Source organism: Acromyrmex echinatior, chromosome 9 (assembly GCF_024713525.1).
Source record: "Acromyrmex echinatior isolate Ae372 chromosome 9, ASM2471352v2, whole genome shotgun sequence".
Classification (NCBI taxonomy): Eukaryota; Metazoa; Arthropoda; class Insecta; order Hymenoptera; family Formicidae; genus Acromyrmex; species Acromyrmex echinatior.
Genome location: NC_141860.1, coordinates 10214825 through 10236793, shown reverse-complemented (window position 1 = coordinate 10236793; position 21969 = coordinate 10214825). Strand labels below are relative to the sequence as shown.

The following is a 21969-nucleotide window of genomic DNA, read 5'->3' as shown; positions in this document are numbered from 1 at the left end:
TGTCGCTTAATTAATCGCGCTCGAACGCAACGTGTCCCGTGAGAAGAGGAGCGCGTTCGCTTCGGGAGCACGTTCAGCATCCTCCGCCCGAGGCGAAGCAGAACTCGCGAGCAGACTCTCGTATAGGCTTTATAATACGCACATATTGCAGAGACGCCAATCCTATCTCGAACGAGTATCTCGGAAACGTGTGTTCCTTCACGTGTGTCACTCCGCTCGATTTTTCACAGATATATTGAGCCGCCGTACACTGAAAAGTCCGTAACTATGCACGTATGCATGCATGATAAGTAAGTGCGTGGTTTTTCTATTTTTCAACGTAACTTGAGGCAACCTATCCTCCTACAGACTGTTTCATATACTCATACATTACCATTTATAAATTCGGAAACATTGGCCATTTTTTCGCATCTTACGAAAAGTTAAATATCTCGGCGAAAAAGAAGATCGCAGAGAAGGTTTTATAAATGCATTTTGAAGAGGAAAGGCAGAGCTATTTTTTGTTCCTAAATTACATATTGAAAATTAAAACTTTTATCAATATTTTTATTTGGCTTTAAAGCGTTGTGACAAGAATTAAGGAAAAAATATTCTAAAGTAAGTTTTTAAGTCATAAAATAATTTTATTTTAAATTAGCAGTGATTTTTCGCAGAATATTGAATTTTTGTGTAAAAACTCATTTTCATATTTGAGCAATGTTTTTAACTTGGAAAAGAGTTTAAAGGAAGAAAGAAGAAAACAGTATTTGTTAGAATGCTTTCGCATAAGTTTAGCATAAAATTTTTTAAAATTATTTAAAAGTCATTTTTAACTTAATTTTTGTAAGATACATGAAAATCGCAAATGTATATATGCAAGTTTATTCGCTTGAACTTCTGAACGATGTAGGTATATTTTATTAATACCAATAATAAATAAATAATATAATAGTAGAATAATATAACCGATATTTATTTAATTTATTTAAGTTGCTTAATTTTTATTTGATATTATTTATTAGTACAGCATATCACTTTATTTATACATACGTAGATATTATTATTCACTATTTTTAGAATAATAATAATGAAGTAGGATTTCTATCAGTAATGTGTGAGAATATTGCGTACATAAAATCTTATCATTGATTTGCATTAAAATTTTCACGATAACATTTAAAATCTATCCTTTCAAAGATATCCATGAATGTTTCTCTCTTCAATTAATTCCTTTTTTAATCTACAATGACATTCCATCTTGCGTTTCATCGATACTTTCGAGGAATCACATCTTCAGTGTGTTTTGAAACGTCCTGTGGATTCGTCGGAGAGTTGACGTATCGATACCGAGTGTCTCATTAAACACATCAGAACGGTCTAATTGGATAGGTGATTCTTGAGCAATGTTCGCAAAGACGAAGCGAACTCCTCGCGGAATGACGCTCGTAATCATTCACGAGAGCGCTTTAATACCGGACGCATCATTCTTCGTATGAATGTCTATGCAAAGCAAGAAATGAGAGAGAAAAGAGAGCGAGAAGTATGCGCTCTAAAATGATGTGGCACGGTGCAAGTCAATGCACAATTATAAAAACGAATCTGTTTTAATGACATACATTGGCATTTAATTATTTTAAACATTCTGCAATCAACTGTCATTTCTTCGAATTTCTCACATTACAATTGTTTCTGTATATTCTTTTCTCTTTTTTACATCAAACACAAGAAAAATATTTAAACGCTCAGTTTCTACTGACAATATAATAATTATCTTCATTAATTTACAATATAAATATATTAATATTAATAACAATATATTTTTAATAATATTAATTTTTATATAACTAATATTATATGTTTTTTTTTATCTTATTAATTATGTGTTTTTTTATATTTTACCAGAAATCGAAGTAAACTTCTATTTATTATTATTAAAAATATCAAATATCAATATAATTTTTTTTACTGTCACTTCGGAGTTTCGAAACGCTTCGAAATTAGCTTCGGATTGTGATCCTTCGTAAAAGCCAGTTCACAGAATTGCAGAGTTCCTTGTACAAAAGCTTCTCTCCAGAGGATATTCGGTGGCAGAGGGGGAGAATCGATATTGATTCCTTCAGTAATTTACGAGACGGCCCCCGGCTCGACCTGGCGACTGCGGGTTCGCGGGTTCGATTGTCGTACAATCGCTATCGAAGGCATACCTTAACCCTCTATTCTAATCTGGCTTGATTTACGCTCCGGAATATCCGTATTGCCGATGGCGAGCAGCCGCACCGGTTCTCTAATCTCATCGTGTTACGCAACATGAAATCGGATAGTAATGTTCTCGCAATGAACTTGGAGTAAACAATTCTGTTGGCCATAATTCAGAAATATATGTACAGAAAGAACGATGTTGTTAAAATATCTAAAAACTTAGCTAGATACAAATCCGAAAATAATTTCGTTGGACTATCAAAATAATTAGGCAGAACACTTGAACATTGATGACGTTGCTGTAAAAAGTGTTAACATAAGCAATCAATTTGAACAATATTCATCTATTATTTTATACAATAAAAATTTAAATAGATAAGCGATAAAATGTAATATAGTTTTAAATTTATATAATCAAAACTCTTCCAAAATGTAATTTTCTTTTTCTACGGAAAATCGGCTGTCTTCTTGTAGAGCAAGGTGATTCTTGAGGGATATTGTTTATGAAAGAATGTAGTGCAAAAGATTAGAAACGCAAGGCGAAACAGCTGTTTTAAATAAGGCCCCCTGATAGCGGATCCTCGCGGGTGCAATTAAATGGTGGATTTACGATATTGTGTTTGAGGACAGTATCCTCTCCCCTTTTAGAGTTCACACGGGGGTATTAAATAACGATTTTTACATCCGATAATCCCAGAGGAGAATCGCCACGGACTCGAAAAGCAATGAAGAAGAACTTTAAGAGTTGTTCAATCCTCAGGGACGATCATGATTTTTGCATTAAAGTCGATTGCTCGAGGAATTTGAAAGTTATATTAAAAAGTTCCCATAAAATATCGTGATTAGATTAAAAATTATATCGCGAAAAGTTTAAATAAAATATCGAGTTAATGTAACAATATAAATATAGTAGAGAGCGCCTAGGATCGGTCAAAGTTAATTGTTTCAAATAATATAATATTCTTGGTTCACGAATTTAATTTATCTCAAATGTGACTGTGCGTCGAAACGTTCGGACATTTAAATACAATCAATGATTAGAGTATCTCAGATTGACTGTGTACAGTCCCATTTGAGATAAATTAAATTCATGAACTAAGAATAATATATTATTCGAAACGTGTAAGTTTGATCGATTCTAAGCGTTCTCTATTATACTTATATTGTTTAAATAAAATATCTAATTTATGACCTAATCCGACACAATAAACAAATTAATTCTCCAATTTTTTAAAACTATCTTTTTTTTTAAAAAAAGATTTATTTTTCGCTTTTATACATTCTCTTTTAATACATTCTCTAAAATTTAGATTCGTGGTAATTTTACTCGCAATGACTTGAATAATTATGCTGATTAAGGGATAAATTAGCTTAGTATTAAATTCTTTTCTTTTCCAACTATCATCGAAAGCGATGAGAAATCATTTCACGGAATGATTAATCGATTGAGAAGGTCAGTAACACGGGTTAACACACTGATTTCCGGTAATGGACGCACTCAGGCGTTAATTTCGAATGACCATCTCAGGATCGTACCGTTAGCATCTCCTTTATCGCAAACAACTTGACTTCCTACCACGTGCCGGGAATTACTTAAGTCACGAGTAAGTTAATATACCGTAAAGGTTGAATCGCGAGATATCAATCTGCTCGGGGGCGAAGGAACGATCCTATACAGGAATTATAGGATCCCTGAAATCGTGGAGCTTTTTACTTCGAACTATCGACTTTATCGCGAAGACTTTATTTTTGAAGAATTTATTTCCAGAGTCACGTAAATTCATGCTTTCAAAAAACGGAAATTACGTGTCGCGGTATTGAAAGGTTCTTCATCATTCATCATTGTCATTTTTTTTTTTAAATACGGACTCTGAGAAGGGTTTGAAAAAAAAAATCAACCCATTCCTTTGTTTATGGAACACTCTATGTAACTCTAACGCGCGTACTTGTTGCGGCAAAGTGTTTTGTAGTCCGACGATTTCCAGTCGGCTAACCGGTGAGGGAATTTATCGGTACCGGAAAATAAATACGGCATTAATCTGCTGTAATTGCGCAACGGGAGAGTATCAGCAGTGCTAATTTACGAACCTTATTACAGACTTGAGAGCCGAGCTGAGCTGGCTCTCCGAACGGAAGATTCGGGATTTACACTCTCTTAACACTGATGAATGTTCTAATTGTGTACTGATAACTTGATATTGAAGCACATACTCGCTTCGTTTCACCTTAATCACCCTTGCAATTAATAACGAAGGGAGAGATTGTGAATCGAGCTGTGAAAGACGATGAGCTTCCGCAATTTCACGTACATGAAGTTCTTTTGTGTATGTGTATGTATGTGTGAAGTTCTTTTAATTATATTTGAATACATAATTAAATTATTGTTGAACTATATATGAAAAATCATCACAAAAAAGAAAAAAAAACAAAAAATACAAATAGGAAAACAAAGATGCAAAAAGAAATAGATTATAGAAAGAAAAGAAATCTTTGCTTCAAAGTGACATAATTTCAAAAATTAAATTTCTTAGAAAAGAAGAAAAATTATTTTTCAACTTGACAGAAAAATATTGGTTAATCAAATATCGACAAAAGGAATATGTTCTAGCAAATTCGATTGGATGCATCTGATATGCACTGGTACATATTAAAACTGGCATACAAATTGACTTAAAAATATGTGTTTAATACAAATATAGAAACATTAGGGCCATAGAAACGGATAAGTTTCTATATTTATAAATGCTGAAATAACAGTTGTTTAAGTAGTCATATATTATACATGTATTTATTTATTCAAGCAGAGATAATAGCACATTTTTTTATAGAAACATTTCTTCACAAATTATTTAAAAGCAAACTATTATTTATCTAACGTCGCTAAAGAAACGTGCTGTTATATCGATGCTACTTCGCAATAGCTATTGGTTGGATGATTGGATCATTAATAATCCAACCTAACCTGAAACTACCACACACAGATCGATGTGTTATTTCGAGTCACTCAAGTTCAGAAAAAACAGGATTTATTGAAGAAGAAGCAGAAGTACGATTACGACGTCAGGATGTCCGGATATACCGGTCAGGATAACAATTATTGGGCCCCGCCACCGATGCCACAGGGCCAGTTTAACTTTGATGCGTCCGGTTTTGGGCAACCTAACCAACAATTTGAATTTCAAACATACGAGCAGATGCCCGGCGATTATTCGTACGGGCAAAAGAGTTTCCTGGATCCTACACAGAGTCCCTACGGTGGTGATTTGTTCACGCAAGACGATTATGCGAAAGGTAAAGAAAGAGATTGAAACGGCGCGCCCGCAATCATCTTAATTCTCGAGCTGACAGAATTAATATCAACGCGTACGTGGCATATGACATATTCATAAATTGGAAAGTAAATAGTTTACGACATGGAAATCGCCTGAATATAATTTAAAGGACATTTATGAAAATTCGTTATCATCCAATCAGAACGAACAGCGTTATATTTGATGTATCAAGACATCCGCTCGAGAATTGAGATGTTAGTTGTTGTATGAGAAACCTTGAAGAACATTCATGATATTCTTTCAGGCACCACTGGTTTCGGAGAGGAAGAAGATGAGCCACCTCTGCTGGAAGAGCTCGGTATTGATCCTGATCGGATAATACAAAAGACTTTGGCTGTGTTGAATCCCTTTCATAGGAAGGGACAGATCGATGACGCAAGTTATTTGCTGCAAGATTCAGATTTGGCGGGACCTGTGGTATTTTGCTTAGTCCTTGCAGCATTTCTTCTGTTAGCTGGTTCAAAGGCACACTTTGGCTATGTATATGGATTGGCCATGACTTCCTGTATACTCATGTATATTCTACAATCTCTAATGAGTAACAGCAGTAACATCACCATGTTATCTGTTGCGTCTGTACTAGGATATTGTTTGTTGCCCGTGGTCGTTTTGGCAGGCTTTGGTGTTTTCACTACATTGCGAGGCCCGATGGGATTGATTCTCGCAATTCTGGCTGTTGCTTGGGCATCACTTTCTGCTTCTAGACTTTTTTCCACTATGTCGGGAGAAGAAGACCAGAAACTTCTTATAGCTTATCCGTGTCTACTTCTTTATGGCGTATTTACATTGATAATTATATTTTGAGGAAGGGATCGAATATGTATATAACTTTTATCCTTGATCAAACAAATTTCTCAGATCTAAACAAGAATTTTTTGTTTTCACACATATTAGTGCCAACGATTATATACGATGAAGCAATATTTATATTTTTTTGCACATTTAGTAACATGATAATCTATATTATCAATAATGCTATAGAATAATATACAGTTAATTAGTTTTCTGGCATCTTTAATAATTTTCTAGATTATTTTAATAAGCATATTTTGTCACATACGCTTATTTTAAGAGTAACATGTGAGCATATATTATATTTAGTGCTAAAATTATTAGATTAAGCCATTTGTTACTATTTCTAAATAAAGTTTGTGATATTAATTTGTGTTGTCCTTATCAAATATTGTTAGCATGTAGACTGTAAATCTAATTTAGTTGTACGGTATTATTAAACACTAAATAATTTACGAAGTCGATATTTCTTCATTTTTAAAAATACAATTTTTTGTATATATATTTCCACTTAAAAATTTTAATTTTTATAGTTAGGATTTATTTTAAGTTGCTCTTGATTAAAAATGTATTTCTCAATATACATGTAAAAATTTGTAATAATAAATAATCTGGCTGCATAACACTTAAATAACTTTAAAATAAATTAAAAGCAGTATAGTCATAAGAATTAATAATCATTCAATATCAAAATCACATTCAAGATCAAAAATATTTGATTTTTCGATATATCAATAAGATTCTGTAATGAATTACGCTGATAGCACAATATATTTTTGTAATGTTATTCTAAATATTATTGCAAATAAAATTATCCAAATACAATATGAATTGTTGTTTTTTTTATTTTCCTGTCAGTTCTTTTTCCTCTTAAATTTCTACTTGAAAAGTTTAGACTCCTAGAAAATGGTACGATCGTCTGAATGCGCTCACTTGATCTTTTTTTTTTGTAGGTGTTCCATCTGACCCGGCACAGGTGCAACAACCAATTTTAGTTTGTACGGCGCACATTCATTGGGATCCCGAGTTCTGCGATGTAAAACTAATACAGACGATGATGCTAAGCAATGAATTACGTTCCATTTTGGACCAAGCTGGCCAGTCTTTCAGACCCGGCCACAAGCCTGATTCTTCCAACGTTCAACTGTTGCTTTGTGGCGACTTCAATTCTTTACCTGATTCTGGTAACGCATGTATTAATGATCTCATTTAAATTTTTCTTTAAATTATCTATTTTGTTATGTATTGTAATGATCACTAATATGTGTATGTTAACTGGTAAAAACGAAACTAATAGTAGTAAATCACTGACGCAGGTGTGATCGAGTTTCTTACATCCGGACGCGTGGCGGCCGATCATCGTGATTTTAAGGATTTAGCATATAAATCGTGTTTACAAAAGATCTCTGGCTGCGATAAACCCAACGAATTCACGCATTCTTTCAAGCTTGCATCCGCCTATAGCGAGGACATTATGCCCTACACCAACTACACGTAAGGATACTTATTTCTTTGCGCAATATTTTATACAAGTATAATGTGTATAATACATAAATATCTAATGCGTTTGTTTTGCTCTTGCAGATTTGAATTTAAAGGCATAATAGATTACATTTTCTATTCGAAACAAAGTATGGTGCCGCTGGGTCTCCTAGGTCCATTGAGCCCAGAATGGTTTAAAGAGCATAAAGTGGTAGGATGTCCTCATCCTCATGTTCCATCGGGTGAGTTTCGTCTTATGTTTCACATCATTGCTTATATTCCGCTAAGGATGGCACTGACGTTTTGTTGTTTTATTTTAGATCACTTTCCTCTGTTAGTGGAGTTAGAGATGACACCGACAGTAGGAACAAGCAACGGTTTGATCTCACGCAGGTAGCAGCCGCTGCGATCTAGGCCCAAGTAACCGTAAGAAGACGAAAAATCAATAACGAAAATAAAAAGGGGGGGAAAAAAAGGATTTGCATCACTTCTTCTCTACTTCTGGCTCTAGCAATATCACTCGCATTACTCTTACTATAATAGCGAATGTTACACACAAATACTCCATTGCCGCACATTCAATCAACAGCGATCGCTGTCGACGGGATACCGACGAACACAATTCTAACGACCAGGTGAAGGGAGCCGTGTTGTAATGCGTTTAGCTAGCCCATGTATAGTGTATTGCATTTTTAAGAACTATCTTACTCCCATGCCTAAAGATTATTGTAACCTCTCTATTTACCATCGTAATATGTGTAGATACCTATTTTCCTACAAAAAAATAATGAAAATGAAAACGACGATATTCCGATCAAGAAGCCTCTGTGATATCGACATTTAACACAATTGGAAACACATTTACACATTTATTAGTAAACTAGTAGTGGTATACTAGAGAGAGAGAGAGAGAGAGAGAGAGAGAGAAAGTGAGAAAGAGAGAGAGAGAGACACATACCTTAAAGGGAATCTCCCTTCGCCCCTTCCTAAATGTCATTACAACATTCTCCAAGCCAACCTTTTGATAAGAATGCTGCCATCCACACAATGAGAAAAAAAAAGAAAAAAATTGTATTTTTAAATGAAACGAAAACAAAAAAAGATGTGAAATACATGCTATACTGGGCTGTGCGAAGTGATTGGAGTGATCGACTTAAAACAATTTCAATGCAAGTACAAATCTGTTCTTATTGGCCACGTATATATTGATATAATATGGTAATGTTATATAAGGAGAACAAGAAAACATATATAGATGATAATATAGCGGGTGTATTTGTAAGTATAATATAATGTAATGATGTTCATCACACACGTCTGTCATAACATCAAGTGAGATCAGTTCAACATTCGCCCCGCACTTTAGGTATCCATTTGAGTCCGATTAATGTATATGTGCTCTGTATCATAATCTACTACTTGTTAATTCAGTTGCCACCGAGGAACACGAGATAATTTTTTTTTATATATAATCACGCGCGAACGTCTTCGCGTTCTTTCCACCACTGCATTTCTATTTGCATGATATCTTGCTTATCTTTAGTCGCAGCTACCAAAAAAAAGAATATGTAGGCTCTAATTATTTTAGTTATCGTAGAAAATATCTTATTAGACAGTTTTTAACAATATTATAAAATAGGCAATATTTTGAATACATAATTACAGTGCAAATGTACTTGCACGTTAAATATCTATTTCCGGATTTACCTCATTTGCAATTTTTATTTTTCATTAATTTATTTAATGCAAATGATAATGAAAACGTGCAATCTGTATTTACAACACTTTACACAGATATACACTGATTCGCTAAAAGTTTTATCGAAATAAGGAAGATTTTTTTATATTGCTGTATTTATATAACCTATTCTTTAATTTTATCTCCTGCAGCAATAGTTAATTTCTAGGTATTAGGCATGTAGATATAATTTTTCTCATGTATGTGTTGTAAATATGACGATGGGATTTTGCAATTAATTACACAGCTTATTCTTTTCTTTGAAGAATACATAATTTGTAATAATTTAATATATGCATATATTGATATATTCTGTAATATTGTGTTACAGAATTCAATATCGTGCATTGTATATTATTTCATAATTTTGTTTTTCAAAATTGTTCATTAAGATGCAAACATATTTAAATTTTTCGTATATCAATTGTACATGTGTGCAGATCTCATGAAATATTTTTTAAGTTTCTATAATGTGCGATAAACAATGTAATTATAGTCGCATTGATTCAAGCAGGATAACAATTTACCAATGTGAACGACATTGAACACGATCAGAAAGATCACATAAGTTCACGGCACAAATTATTATTAGGACCCGGACGTTCGTGTATGATGGAGTGCGCGCGGAAAACTGTTGCGCAAACAAGTTGCGCAAATCGTGTTTGCTAATGTGAGATACAACAACATTTCGACTTGCACAGCTTATTCAAAAATAAACAAAGTGCGTGGTTCTCCGCACGAATATTCGGGCCCTAATTATTATTCGTAAATATTTTATGAATATTGTAGTATAGTAAATTGATCTCGTTACACGGCACAATCGACGACTAAGAACATAATAAATTTTCCATTTGAAAGAGTGAAGTTTTTTAGTTTATGCGTTAATTCGGGATTCCAACAACTGAATTATACAAGTAAAAGATTAGTTTATCAAAGACATGTGTGTAGTAAATGTTGTATAAAGTAGATAATTACGCTATAGTTTATAATTATCTCGATGAGAGAAAAGAGGCGGCATCTCTTTGGTATTTGTATATTTCTTCGTATTAAGCATGTGTTTTCACATGGTAAGCGAATGACGTGATGTATTAAAATCCATTGCCGGCTGCTCTGGGCCTAATTTTAAATCATCGGAACAAAGACGAATAGGTGAGATGGCGGATTTTTCTCCGATAATAACGATGAAAATATCTGGAAAAATCTTATAATTTGTGCTATCTTATAAAAAGAAAAACGAACAAATATGATAATGATCATTTTTAACTCGCTCCTCTTTTAATATTATGATGTATCACGTAGCAAAAGAAAATTAGTACAATTCGTAATGTCTCTTAACTAATATATCGAATGTGGAAATGTATTTTGCAGCATGAAAGTACCTATGTTTTCTTTGCGATAAATGAAAAATCTTTTATGGCGAATTTGATGATCACTAATGCACGAAAATTCTTCGGATTAGAAACAAATTGCGATTTCTTTGAAAAAAAATTTATTACCCCAACAGTTACAGGATACAACGTGAGAAGTAACGCGAAAAATCATAATTTTATCAGCAGTATTTGAGATTGCATGGGTATTTTCATCGCTTCGTCCGTAAAGATCATTCTGTAATTGTCTCCTAATCTATTCTAGCAAAGAAAAAAGAAAACAGAAAAAAACAGTGGTGTATACGTTGTATCGATTCACTATTCTATTCTTTTTAAATACGTGAATACGCGCAGTTTGCGTTTTAGGGTAAATGTAACGATTAATTGTAATGCGAATGGGAAAACAAGCGCCGGGGACTTTGTTCGATCAGTCCGATGTCTCCGACGTATAATAAAAAATCTTTTACGTAAAAAGAAAAGGAAGAAGAGGAAGATGATGAGGAACAGGAAAAACGTGCGGTTACGGCATATATACAGCGGCACATACTTTTGCTTTGTGAATAGGGAAGAGCGAAGCAAGTCGGGTAACACACAAACACACGTGCTCTCATGCATTTTTGGCTGTCGCGCGAAGCCGCCTACGCCATAGTATTTCAGATATATTAGCTTTGGAATAACGGAAGCTCTCAAGAAGATTAATGATTCAGATAATATACTTTAACTTAAGTAACACGAACACTCGCGTAGCATTCGTCGAACGCGATGATTTTACAGAACGACGATTCTTAGCCGATCCTCTGAAATTAACATTTAATAACATCATAAGGAGAAACTGAAGAACTCGATTTCTTTTTTCGTGAAAAAAAAATCTCGCGACAAGTACAGTATATTTAATACATACAGTACATTTAATACATACAGTACATTTAATACATACAGTACATTTAATACATACAGTACAATTGATTTGTACTTGAATGAGAAGGACGTCTATCTATAAAAATATGTAGATAGTAAATCTAATTCTTTACACGATGTTGTAATTATGTTTACCAGGGATATTTAATTATATTTATCAGCTATCATCTTTCCAGAATCGATCATCGAAACTAATGTATCTGTAATCAACTGAGTTTATTGAATCCATCATTGTGGAATTCATGTTTTACAGATATAATAATATCGTGCTACTTCGCTTTCTGAAATCATCGCCTTCTCAGAACGTTAATTGTTCAATATGAAGAATAATTTTATCACGCACGATCGACACGCGAAAATCATTGCGAAAAATGGAACATTTAACTATGAATTTGAATCGCGAGAAAAATTTTACGCTATAACATTATCTTATAATTAGGATAACGTGTTCTCTTGTTTCTTCTGCAAGATATATATAGCAACACTTTAAAGGAATTATCCGTATGTACTGTAACGAAGGTTTGATGAATCCTGATTGAATTTAGTTTTCTTCTCTCTCCAACACGATCAATGTGTGTCAATCAAATTGTACATATGTTTTTATTAACGTCATTCGCGAAAATTTTGTAGAATTTCGTGAGCGTAATACTAATGATCCCGATGACAAAGCTCTAGGATATACTGGAATAATGCGTGACATAATGCGCGTATTATATAAAGTAGACGTAATAGATCTATATATCTCAGAATAAAGTTGATAGTAATGGCAATTGAATTGTAAAATATCACAGCACGTTCGATTTATTTTTATATTTTCAAATAATTAAATAATTAGAAGATTAACGTAACAACATTTTTAATTGCTTTCCGTATAAATTAAATACAATTTGTTAATGTTGTTTTAAATCATAAAATTTACCCAACATTTTGCAATAGTAAATTGATATTTCGTTTTAATAATTTCAATATCACTGAAATTAAATTTGTTCATAAATAATATATCATTTTGTTTTTTTGATAAAATTGATAATAGATGACGTCACTAGCGAGGAGTAAGATATTTATCTCTAAGCTTGACAATAAATGGATATAATTGTAATAGACTATCTTTTTATCATTTAACAGATCTTTCAATAAAAAATTTATAGTGCTCTTAATAGTGTCGGCAATAGACTGCTAGCTTACGTCATTTTATTATTTTATTAAAACGTTACTTCAAATATTATTTATCACATAAGAAACACTTGTACTGTTCTATTTACTCTCTATTTTTATTTGCAAAAGGTACACGGAATTGTGATTTGTGTAGTCGTATATAATCTCGTAAAAGACAGTAATTATATCCTCTCATCAATATTTTAACAGTATCAAAAATTTCCATTCCATTCTGCAAAAAGAAAACAAGGTGCCAATCTCGGGAATATAATGCATTTTGAGACACTGTATTTTCGGAAATTGCAATGGCGCATTTGCGAAGACACACGATAAAGTAGCTTTATAGTATTATATTACATTTAAACTTTAAGAATCCAGATTCGATGAAACTGTCGATTTGACTTAGTATTATTGCTGATATTCAAAATATTGAGCGAACAAGCGATTAATAAGGATTCATCAAACTCAGTAGCGTAACATAATAGTAACGTAATCTTTATCTATACATTATTAAAAAAAGCCGTTAAATTGTTTTAAATCAAGCTAGTGAGGGAAAACACCATTTAAGCTTCTAAAAAAATCTCAAATAATACATTACATGTTTCTCTGAATACATTAATTTTCAATATTCTGAGCTTCTATAGTAACGCGTTCAAATCTTAATTCTCTCTTTTTTAGATATTACTTAATATTAAGTAGGTATTTTTACTTGAATCGATAAGTATAATGATTTTTTTCAAAGTCTTGTACAATGTGAACGCTGTGTTCTATTGCTTTTGGAGTGTTTACCTATACTTTCGATATAATTAGGATTAGTGCCCGCGATTTTCTTCATACACGGGCACATTACGTATAACGACTTATAAGAATATATATAAATACATAAAAAGAGACGCTGTACGCGTAATTTGACATAGAATAATACGTAATTGTCGATCTCATAAATTCAATAGTTTTTGCTAACATTTATCAAAATCAGTATCCCAAATAAATTCTTATATCTTTATTTTTAATTTCCGGTTATTAAAAAAGATATAATTATATGATTACAAATAATTCTGTCAATATTATTATATATATTATTATTAATATACAAGTAGTATATATAATAATATGATATTATTATATATATATTTTTATTAGTAACGATATTGTAATAATTAAAAATATATAAAATATATAATATGCAATATATATGTGTATATTGTATATTTTATAAATTTCTTAATTATTATACACAATAATATGATTAATGTTATAATATTATAATATATTTCACAGTTAATTATTATGTCATTATTCAGTAAACATTATCTCTGATATCGAATATTACAGTATCCAATATTATTATTAAAATTATATTTAATTAAAACAAAAATAAGAAAAAGCATACAGCCATATACGCAAGTTGTTATTCGCACAAGTCACATTTAAAATTAAATTTCATGTAATTTTATTTTAAATATATGATTTGTGCGAATAACAACTTGTGTAAGTGGCTGTATGCTCTTTCTTATTTTTGTTAGCGAACCGTCTCTAATAACTTTGTTTAAAGTTTATTTATATTTAATTAATATCCGGAAATTTTTAGTGTATATTCTATTATAAGCAATAAAACATGTATGGTCCTACATTAAATGTTACATTTTTTACTTAAAAATGCATTGAATTAGAAAGTTATTATTCTATAATAGTATTACGATATAGCGTCAAAATTTGACTTCCATAGTTAAGAATATTAAGTTCCCAGACAACATAAAAAAAGCGACATAAGACGTCTTACAGACATCTTGAAGATATTTTTATGACATGATATCTAAAAGACACCTTGATGATATCTTCATGGATGTCTTATGTCCGCATTTTGGACATATTGTTTTCTGGGTTGTATTAGAATATGAAAAAAAGGATAAGACGAGCACAGCACATTTCAGCCTGTACTTTTATAAAAAGAGCGATCAAAAAATTCGTAGATATTGGAACACTATTGTTGCGTCCATCATATAAAATCAATTACATCTTTGCGCTTAAAAATTCGTGATGTCAATCAGGTTTCGTGTAAGTTCTCTCTTTTCCGAGAATACCATTCGTATAAAAAATTTCTCATCTGCCAGAAGACTTATTACTTGATCCTCGTACGAAGTAAAGCTTTAATTGGCAAAAAAACAATTATTATGTACATAAAAATATTTCGAATTAAATTCATATCGCGTTATTTTATAAGTTATATTGTAAATAATATATGTAATATGTTTAATTTATATGTAGTACGATAGTTACTTATAAAATAATGTATTAATTCGTTTTGTCGATATTTCAGAATAATGTACGAGAAAGCGATTACGTCTTAAGCATATTTAATGTGAGACAGTTCTGTGATTACATCGTCACATTAACATTAACATACGCACACTACACGGTTTTTTACACAATAACATTCAGTTAATTAATATATAATTATTTGTAATAATTCGATTAATCAGGACAAATATAAAATGGATATCAAGTAATAGTATTCTTCTTTACACAAACATTCATGTAGAATATTAATACTCAATGAGAAGCAAATAAGAGTACAAATGCAGCAGGAGAAAGCTACACGATCCTGATCGAACGCCGAATGAATACATAAGAGTTGTAAAGGCATGTAACGAAGGAAAGAGAATGTGGTCTCTAGTAGAAAAATATGTAACATTATTATACTATGTCACGTTTGAATGCTCTGTCTGCTCTTGAATATCCTTTTTAGTTTTACTTGAGTAACCCTTTTGTGGTATGATGTATGATTTCTCTTTTATCATAAAGATGCAATGATTGTATATGGGCTGCGTTTGAGTCATGATCGAATGTAACGATTTATTATAAGTAATGCAAAATAAATGGATGACATGCAAGAAATAAAAATAAAGTTTTTGCAATTTTTTTACTACACCTTTGCAAAAAAAATAACGAGCTGCGCAACACTAATTTTATTTAATTTTATTCACAATTTAATTAATTTATTATTATTAATTAATTAATTATTTATTTATTTTGTATAGATTTATATTTCTCAAATATTGTATTATAATTACTGTAATTAATTGAACAATTAAATTATAGTATAGTCATCATATCATATTAAAAAATTATTGTCACACAGAATCGATTATAATATAAACATTGGGATTATTATAAATTCTGGTTTATTAATAAAAATCTAATTTATTGTATTTACATATATTGAGTTTCTATACATATTTAAATATCATTTCTTTCTTATTATCAATCGTGACTAATTCCACTTTAACGGGACACTGAAGCCAATAACTCAAAAGTTCCTCGGTATAGCCAGTTAAGAAATATATCTTGTAAGGTATTAAAGTACGAGTGATGATTCCAGCTATCCTAATAATATTGTGTTGCCGCTTAATAATAATTTCACTTGCAAATAAATTAGGCCATGTTCCCCACATAAACTGTCGAATAAACATATCTTCTAAAGCTGTCTCAGAAGGTCTATTACCATCCTTTATATTCGCTGAAAAAATTAATGCTATAAAATTACAAGGAACCAAACATACATTTCTCATTAAAAAAGAAACATACAGGTGTTCCAAGAGTTCCAAGATTTTCTATGAGCGATGTAATGAGGCGGATTTGCCATTTCATATGTTAATGGTTTGTTTTTGTTGATTGTGATTTTGTAGCGTCCAGATTGCACTTTACTGACTATTGTACTCGTATGAAAATACCTTTGCATAAATGTCTGTTGCACAGCCGGTAATATCTGAGGACCAATAGTAGTAAAATTATTATTATCATACATGATTTTCGTACAAATGTAGTTTTTAACAAAAAATTTTGATATTTATACTGATGAAAAACTTAAAGAGAGGTTATCTCAGAAAAATTCGTCAGTTAGTTGACTACAACTACTTGTGGAGGTAAAACTTAATACATTTCTCATATGTTCCAGTAAAACCATCTTGCCACGCAATTTTTTACTTCAAATTTCGATTAATTTGTTATAAAATAATCTACTTCGTTTATTCCAGCTTACTCCGATGTTACAATAACATAACCAACATAACTGAAGTTAACGTCACAATTAGCATTACCAACATCGCCATCTGACATTCTAACCGACTCCGCCAGTCGCCACTACACTGCCACTAGTAGATATCTAGTATGTTATCCATCAAAAGTATTCGTGGATATGACTACATAGCTATATAGTTCACGTTCACGTTTTGTGCACGTAGAGGTGCTATCTGCTGAATGCAGCTAATGCTGAATACAGATTTTTAAAATCACTAAATATATATTTTGCTATATTTACTTATTATTAAAATATAATTGAATGCATTAACAATTAAATTATAATACAATCGTGATATCATGTTAAAAATTATTATGGTGTGCAGAATTATAATATAAATATTGAGAATTATTGTAAAATTTGATTTATGCAATAAAAATCTAATTTATTATATTTACATATATTGACTATATATATATATATTAGGTGTTGGAATTAATTCGTAGCGTTTTACAAGTGATGGGAAGTACTTTCATTAATGTATTTTTTAATGCTCATGTGAAATAAATAACATTCTTTCATTAAAAAACGCTACGAATTAATTCCAACACCTAATATATATATATATATATTATATATACCTATATATATACCTAAAAAAATATAATTTCTTTAGATCAGATATATTGGGTCATTTAAAAAGTATCCGCGGTTTTTTCATTCAAAAATTGAACAAAAAACCGCGGATACTTTTTAAATGACCTAATATATTTAGTGACTTTAAAGGTCTCTCCAAAAACACGAACATGACTACTCTCTCTTTGGTACATACATATGATGTATGTTACATTCTATCTAGATACTCGTGTATCAATTGGCTTTTATATTCTAGAAATTAACTTGACATTGTAAAACAGCTGTTTTTGACAGCTTTACACTTGACATACATCGATACATCGCTAACACAAATAATAGATCGTACATTAAAAAATATTAATAAGTGATTCTGGATTAAAATTAAATTTCATTTAATGCTTTTTTCGCTACGAATCCAAGATTTCTTAGCATTCAGGAGAGATCTCAGCTTTATTTATTATTTTCTCTCTTTCGCTTGCATTGAAGAAAACTATATCCAAAAGGAAGCAGGATAAATTAACTGTACTACTACAACTCGTCCGTCAGTCTTCACAAATAATCACTGTACAATTTACAACTACAAGCGCTCGGCAATGCGGACAAGTTATATTCTTAAGATGGAATCTAGAACGAGGGAGATAAATCGGCGATTGGCTTTTGGTTTCATTCTCCGTGAGGAACAAGCACTTCTTCGACGTTTTTCCCTCTTAATGGCTTAGGCGATTTCACAAAGTAACAAAGAATCCCATCCCTCGCTCGTTCCTTCCCACCTACCCCTATTCGCCTCCCGAAATAATGCTGCAGCGAAACACACTGAGTCGGCTGGAGAACAGGATGAGAAACTGCATGGCTGCGATTGTCAGATCATTCCTCGAGCGCAGGGACGCATCTAAAAAATACAATATAAAAGATCATTACTATAAAGATTAAATTTCTTGGAAAATACAATAATAAAATTATATCATATTCTTCGTAAATATACTTACAAAAATTTCCCGCCATGATGAAGAAAAGTCGATGGCTTTGATAAATATTATTAGGTGTTGGAATTAATTCGTAGCGTTTTACAAGTGATGGGAAGTACTTTCATTAATGTATTTTTTAATGCTCATGTGAAATAAATAACATTCTTTCATTAAAAAACGCTACGAATTAATTCCAACACCTAATAAATATATATAAATATTAGAAATATAATAATAAGATACACGTGTAAATTAATTATTTAGTTGCATAACGCGTGAATATGCGTGTGTTGAAAATTATATTAGAGTAAGAAATGCATGTTTTAAGAGATTTCGGGGAGATTTTGTTCATACTTATGAAATAAATTTCGAAAGAAGGGGTTCATCGGCGTCTATAGCCTCCCCTTCAGAAGCGTCAACGGGCGCATGTGCGTATTCGTGAACAGCAGGTAGTTGCACGCGTACCAGAAGATGAGGGGAGGAGAAGGGATGGAGAGAGAGAGAGGAGCTTGAAGGGAAAAGTGGGCGGCATTGCGTGGTTAGAAAGAGAGAGAAAGACAGGATACTGTGATCTTATACGAAGAGCGATGAGGATAGAAGACTAAAGTAGAGTGGAACGTGTCGTGGAAACATGAAATATTGTGCTGAGAATGGAGAGATGGGGGCCGAAGGTACACACACAATTCTAGGATGACCCTAAGATATTCGTTATTGATATTTTTTTCATCCAAGATATGATATATGTGCGTGTACGTGAGAATTTTGTAGAAATTATTAACATACTTTTGTCAAACGCATTTTAATTTTGTGAAACAACCATTTTCCTATTTAATTCTTAATTCTTTAAAATAAAGGAGAGAAGGGAAATGAGAGTTTATTAATTAATATACATTACGACTAGTACACATGACATATATAATTCATCTTTCCTCTTTTTTTATCTTGGTAATTAAATTATTTTTATTTCTTCTTTAATTCTGCTGCGTAAAAATAGCTTCGATGATTCGTGAATGAAATGAAAAATATATATGTATCATATTTCAGTGTAAGAAGAGGAACGATTTTTAACAACCGCGATCGTTGAACGTTGAAAATAGATATTGTTAGCTTTAATAACTGTAGTTGTTTCGCGTTGACTTAAGTAAGATAGAACGATATAAGTTAATTCATCATCATTAACACAAGGCGATCACTCTGATAAAATTGCTCACGTAATGTCCTAAAGACGAGCTGTCACGCTACTGCGTACGAGGACAAAAAATATATTACGAGACCTTACAATATTACATTTAATGTTAGACATTTAACTATTATGTAAATAAAACAGAAATTTTTAATTTTTTACTTACACAGAAAGATAAATGTAAGATTATTTCACATAAAATATCGAGAACTTGAGTAGAAAAAGAGATATATTGTATTAAAAAACATACAAATTCATAATAAATCAATGAAGAACAGAACTGCGTATAAAAAATGGACAATCGTATGTAGCACAAAGAAGATTTTTATGCCGTCTGATCTCAATCGGATCGCAAACTCAGTGTTTATATACTCGGAGATTGTAAAAATGACGCAAGAAAAACAAAACAGTTCAAAATCACGAAGAAACGCATCGTGTAAACGCGCAAAAGGACATTAATGGAGATCTTAAAAATGGGAGAAAGAATGTCAAACGATAAAGAGAGCGGAAGAGATGCGTGAGGGAGAAGAAGAGCAAAGAGATGGAATGAGAAAGGAAACAGAAAAACAACGAAGAATGTAGTTGGGAGGGAAAAGTGAGGAGAGAAAGAAGCAGAAGGCCACCGAGTGACAGGAAGGACAAGAGAAATAGAGGAAATGAGACGGAATATAAGGGAGACAACAGGACCGGCTCTCTTCTTTCCATTTTGAAAGCAGATATTTTTATCAAGCAGGTTTTTTCATATTTTAATGCTCCAATCTGTTTTATGGATTTAAAACAGATATTTTATTTTATTACGATATTTACGATTTGAGTGTGAAGGAATTTCCATCGACAAAATATTATGTATTTACTATCCAATACATTATTGCGAATGTCCTTTCAATAAAAAATAAAACAAAAAAATTGCTGCACAATCATTATTATATTTCTACTTTCAATTTCTAAATTTATTAGAAATTTATTATCTAAGAAATTTATTATCTATCGTCTGATTTATTATCTATTCTATAAACTTATTTTTAGTTTCTCACGTTGACAAAATAACGAATGAATACAAATGAAATAAATTTAATTTTTAAATACCTTTTAATACCATTTGTATGTACCTACCATATTTGCAAACCAAAATAAGCTTTGTAACAAAGTCAAACACGTGCTTTTTCCATAAACATCTAGTGCCGGCCCTGGGAGAGGGAGCGATGGATAGAGAGGGGCGAACTGCTGGGTAGGGGGAGGGTGGCGAACCGAGTGGGGGGTCAATCGCACGGAGGAGAATCGCGATAGGAAGAAGGAAAGAGAGAGAGGAACCGACGGGATCGTCCGAAGGTGGGAGCGCGAGGTGTCCGAGCGACGGAGGAGAAGCAAATGTCCAAAGGGAGGGGGATGACGCATGGGGGTGGCGGAGCGCGCAATGTGCAGCGCGGGGGCAGGCGGTGGTCACGACTTGCTGGCAGTCTCGTTGATCCGGCTGCGAGCAGTACGCGCCGTGACGTGACAATGGCGGTAGTCGTAATTCCGGTACGGTGCGATACTGTGATCAGCTGATCAACCGAAGAGTCTCTGAGAGAAAAAGGGTTAGAGAAAAAGAGGTCGCGAAATCGAGAGCGAGAGAAAGAGCGCGTGGGCGATTCTTAAGGAGGCAGGCGTTTTCGACGAAGAGAAAAATAGGCTGAAAGAGTGTTTGCCCCCTTATCGCAAACCACCGCATACCACCTCGCTTAGTCATGTCGTCGCTCTCGTGATCGGGCTCGAAGGTGTTCTGTTGTCCCCCGGTTGTATGTGAATTATACAGTGTATTGCCCCGGCGCTCTCCCCGCTATCCTCCCTCCCTCCCCCCCCCCGTCCACCACCGTTCGTCGCACGCGTGTACATCCGCTCGGTGTGTTGTGTCTGTGTGGCACATATGCGTGGGGTTCACACGACCGGTAGATAAATGTCTCTCAGTCATGCCCGCCGTGCGGAAGTACCGAAGGGATACCAGCGAGGTGAGCTGCTGCCTCAAGTACGTGATCTTTGGATTTAACGTCATGTTCTGGGTGAGTACCGCGCGAGAGTCGCAACATTCACTTTAGTCAGGACCTGCGAGATTTCGGATGTCACCTTGCCGGAGGCGACGATCCGTCATCTCCGAGACAAAAAAAAAATTTGCATGTCTCGTCACTGAAAACTCTCAGATAGCAAGTTAGAACTTCGCAAGGC

The 21969-nt window shown here is 32.8% G+C and overlaps 4 protein-coding genes and 1 long non-coding RNA gene across 11 annotated transcripts in view; 3 read left to right on the top strand and 2 right to left on the bottom strand.

Moving 5' to 3' along the window:
- twin (CCR4-NOT transcription complex subunit 6-like twin) overlaps positions 1-15870 on the top strand; it is a 292189-nt gene extending 276319 nt beyond the window's left edge. The window contains exons 5-8 of the mRNA XM_087409740.1: positions 7256-7486; positions 7619-7796; positions 7887-8026; positions 8105-15870. Coding sequence (XP_087265866.1) covers positions 7256-7486; positions 7619-7796; positions 7887-8026; positions 8105-8181 — 626 coding nt within the window. The 3' untranslated portion in view covers positions 8182-15870. The remainder of the gene's footprint in view (positions 1-7255; positions 7487-7618; positions 7797-7886; positions 8027-8104) is intronic.
- On the top strand, positions 5095-7127 carry Yip1d1 (Yip1 domain-containing 1). The gene is made up of 2 exons (XM_011068201.2): positions 5095-5469; positions 5755-7127. The coding sequence occupies exons 1-2, from the start codon at positions 5244-5246 to the stop codon at positions 6312-6314; spliced, it is 786 nt and encodes a 261-aa protein (XP_011066503.1). The 5' UTR covers positions 5095-5243; the 3' UTR covers positions 6315-7127.
- A 276-nt stretch (positions 15871-16146) lies between the features above and the next one.
- mRpS24 (mitochondrial ribosomal protein S24) lies at positions 16147-17196 on the bottom strand. Of its 2 annotated transcripts, none has more exons than XM_011068209.2 (3): positions 17063-17196; positions 16551-16731; positions 16147-16482 (listed from the first exon to the last, which is right to left on the bottom strand). In XM_011068209.2, exons 1-3 carry the CDS (start codon positions 17072-17074, stop codon positions 16193-16195), a joined length of 483 nt encoding a protein of 160 aa, XP_011066511.1. In that variant the 5' UTR covers positions 17075-17196; the 3' UTR covers positions 16147-16192. The 2 variants fall into 2 exon arrangements, with proteins under 2 accessions (XP_011066511.1, XP_011066510.1); XM_011068208.2 differs by lacking the exon at positions 17063-17196 and adding an exon at positions 16903-17056.
- A 568-nt stretch (positions 17197-17764) lies between these two features.
- Positions 17765-21969, bottom strand: part of LOC105153401 (uncharacterized) — a 150100-nt gene continuing 145895 nt past the window's right edge. For 3 of the 4 annotated variants that reach the window (XR_015546223.1, XR_847095.2, XR_015546224.1), the window contains one exon: positions 17765-18508. This is a non-coding gene — a long non-coding RNA (uncharacterized LOC105153401). The remainder of the gene's footprint in view (positions 18509-21969) is intronic. The other variant, XR_015546225.1, reaches the window with a different exon arrangement.
- Tsp26A (Tetraspanin 26A) overlaps positions 21192-21969 on the top strand; it is a 113644-nt gene continuing 112866 nt past the window's right edge. Inside the window, exon 1 of one of the 3 annotated variants that reach the window (XM_011068214.2) lies at positions 21192-21806. In XM_011068214.2, the coding sequence (XP_011066516.1) occupies positions 21717-21806 (90 nt within the window). In that variant the 5' untranslated portion in view covers positions 21192-21716. The remainder of the gene's footprint in view (positions 21807-21969) is intronic. The other 2 variants (XM_011068213.2, XM_011068212.2) reach the window with 2 other exon arrangements.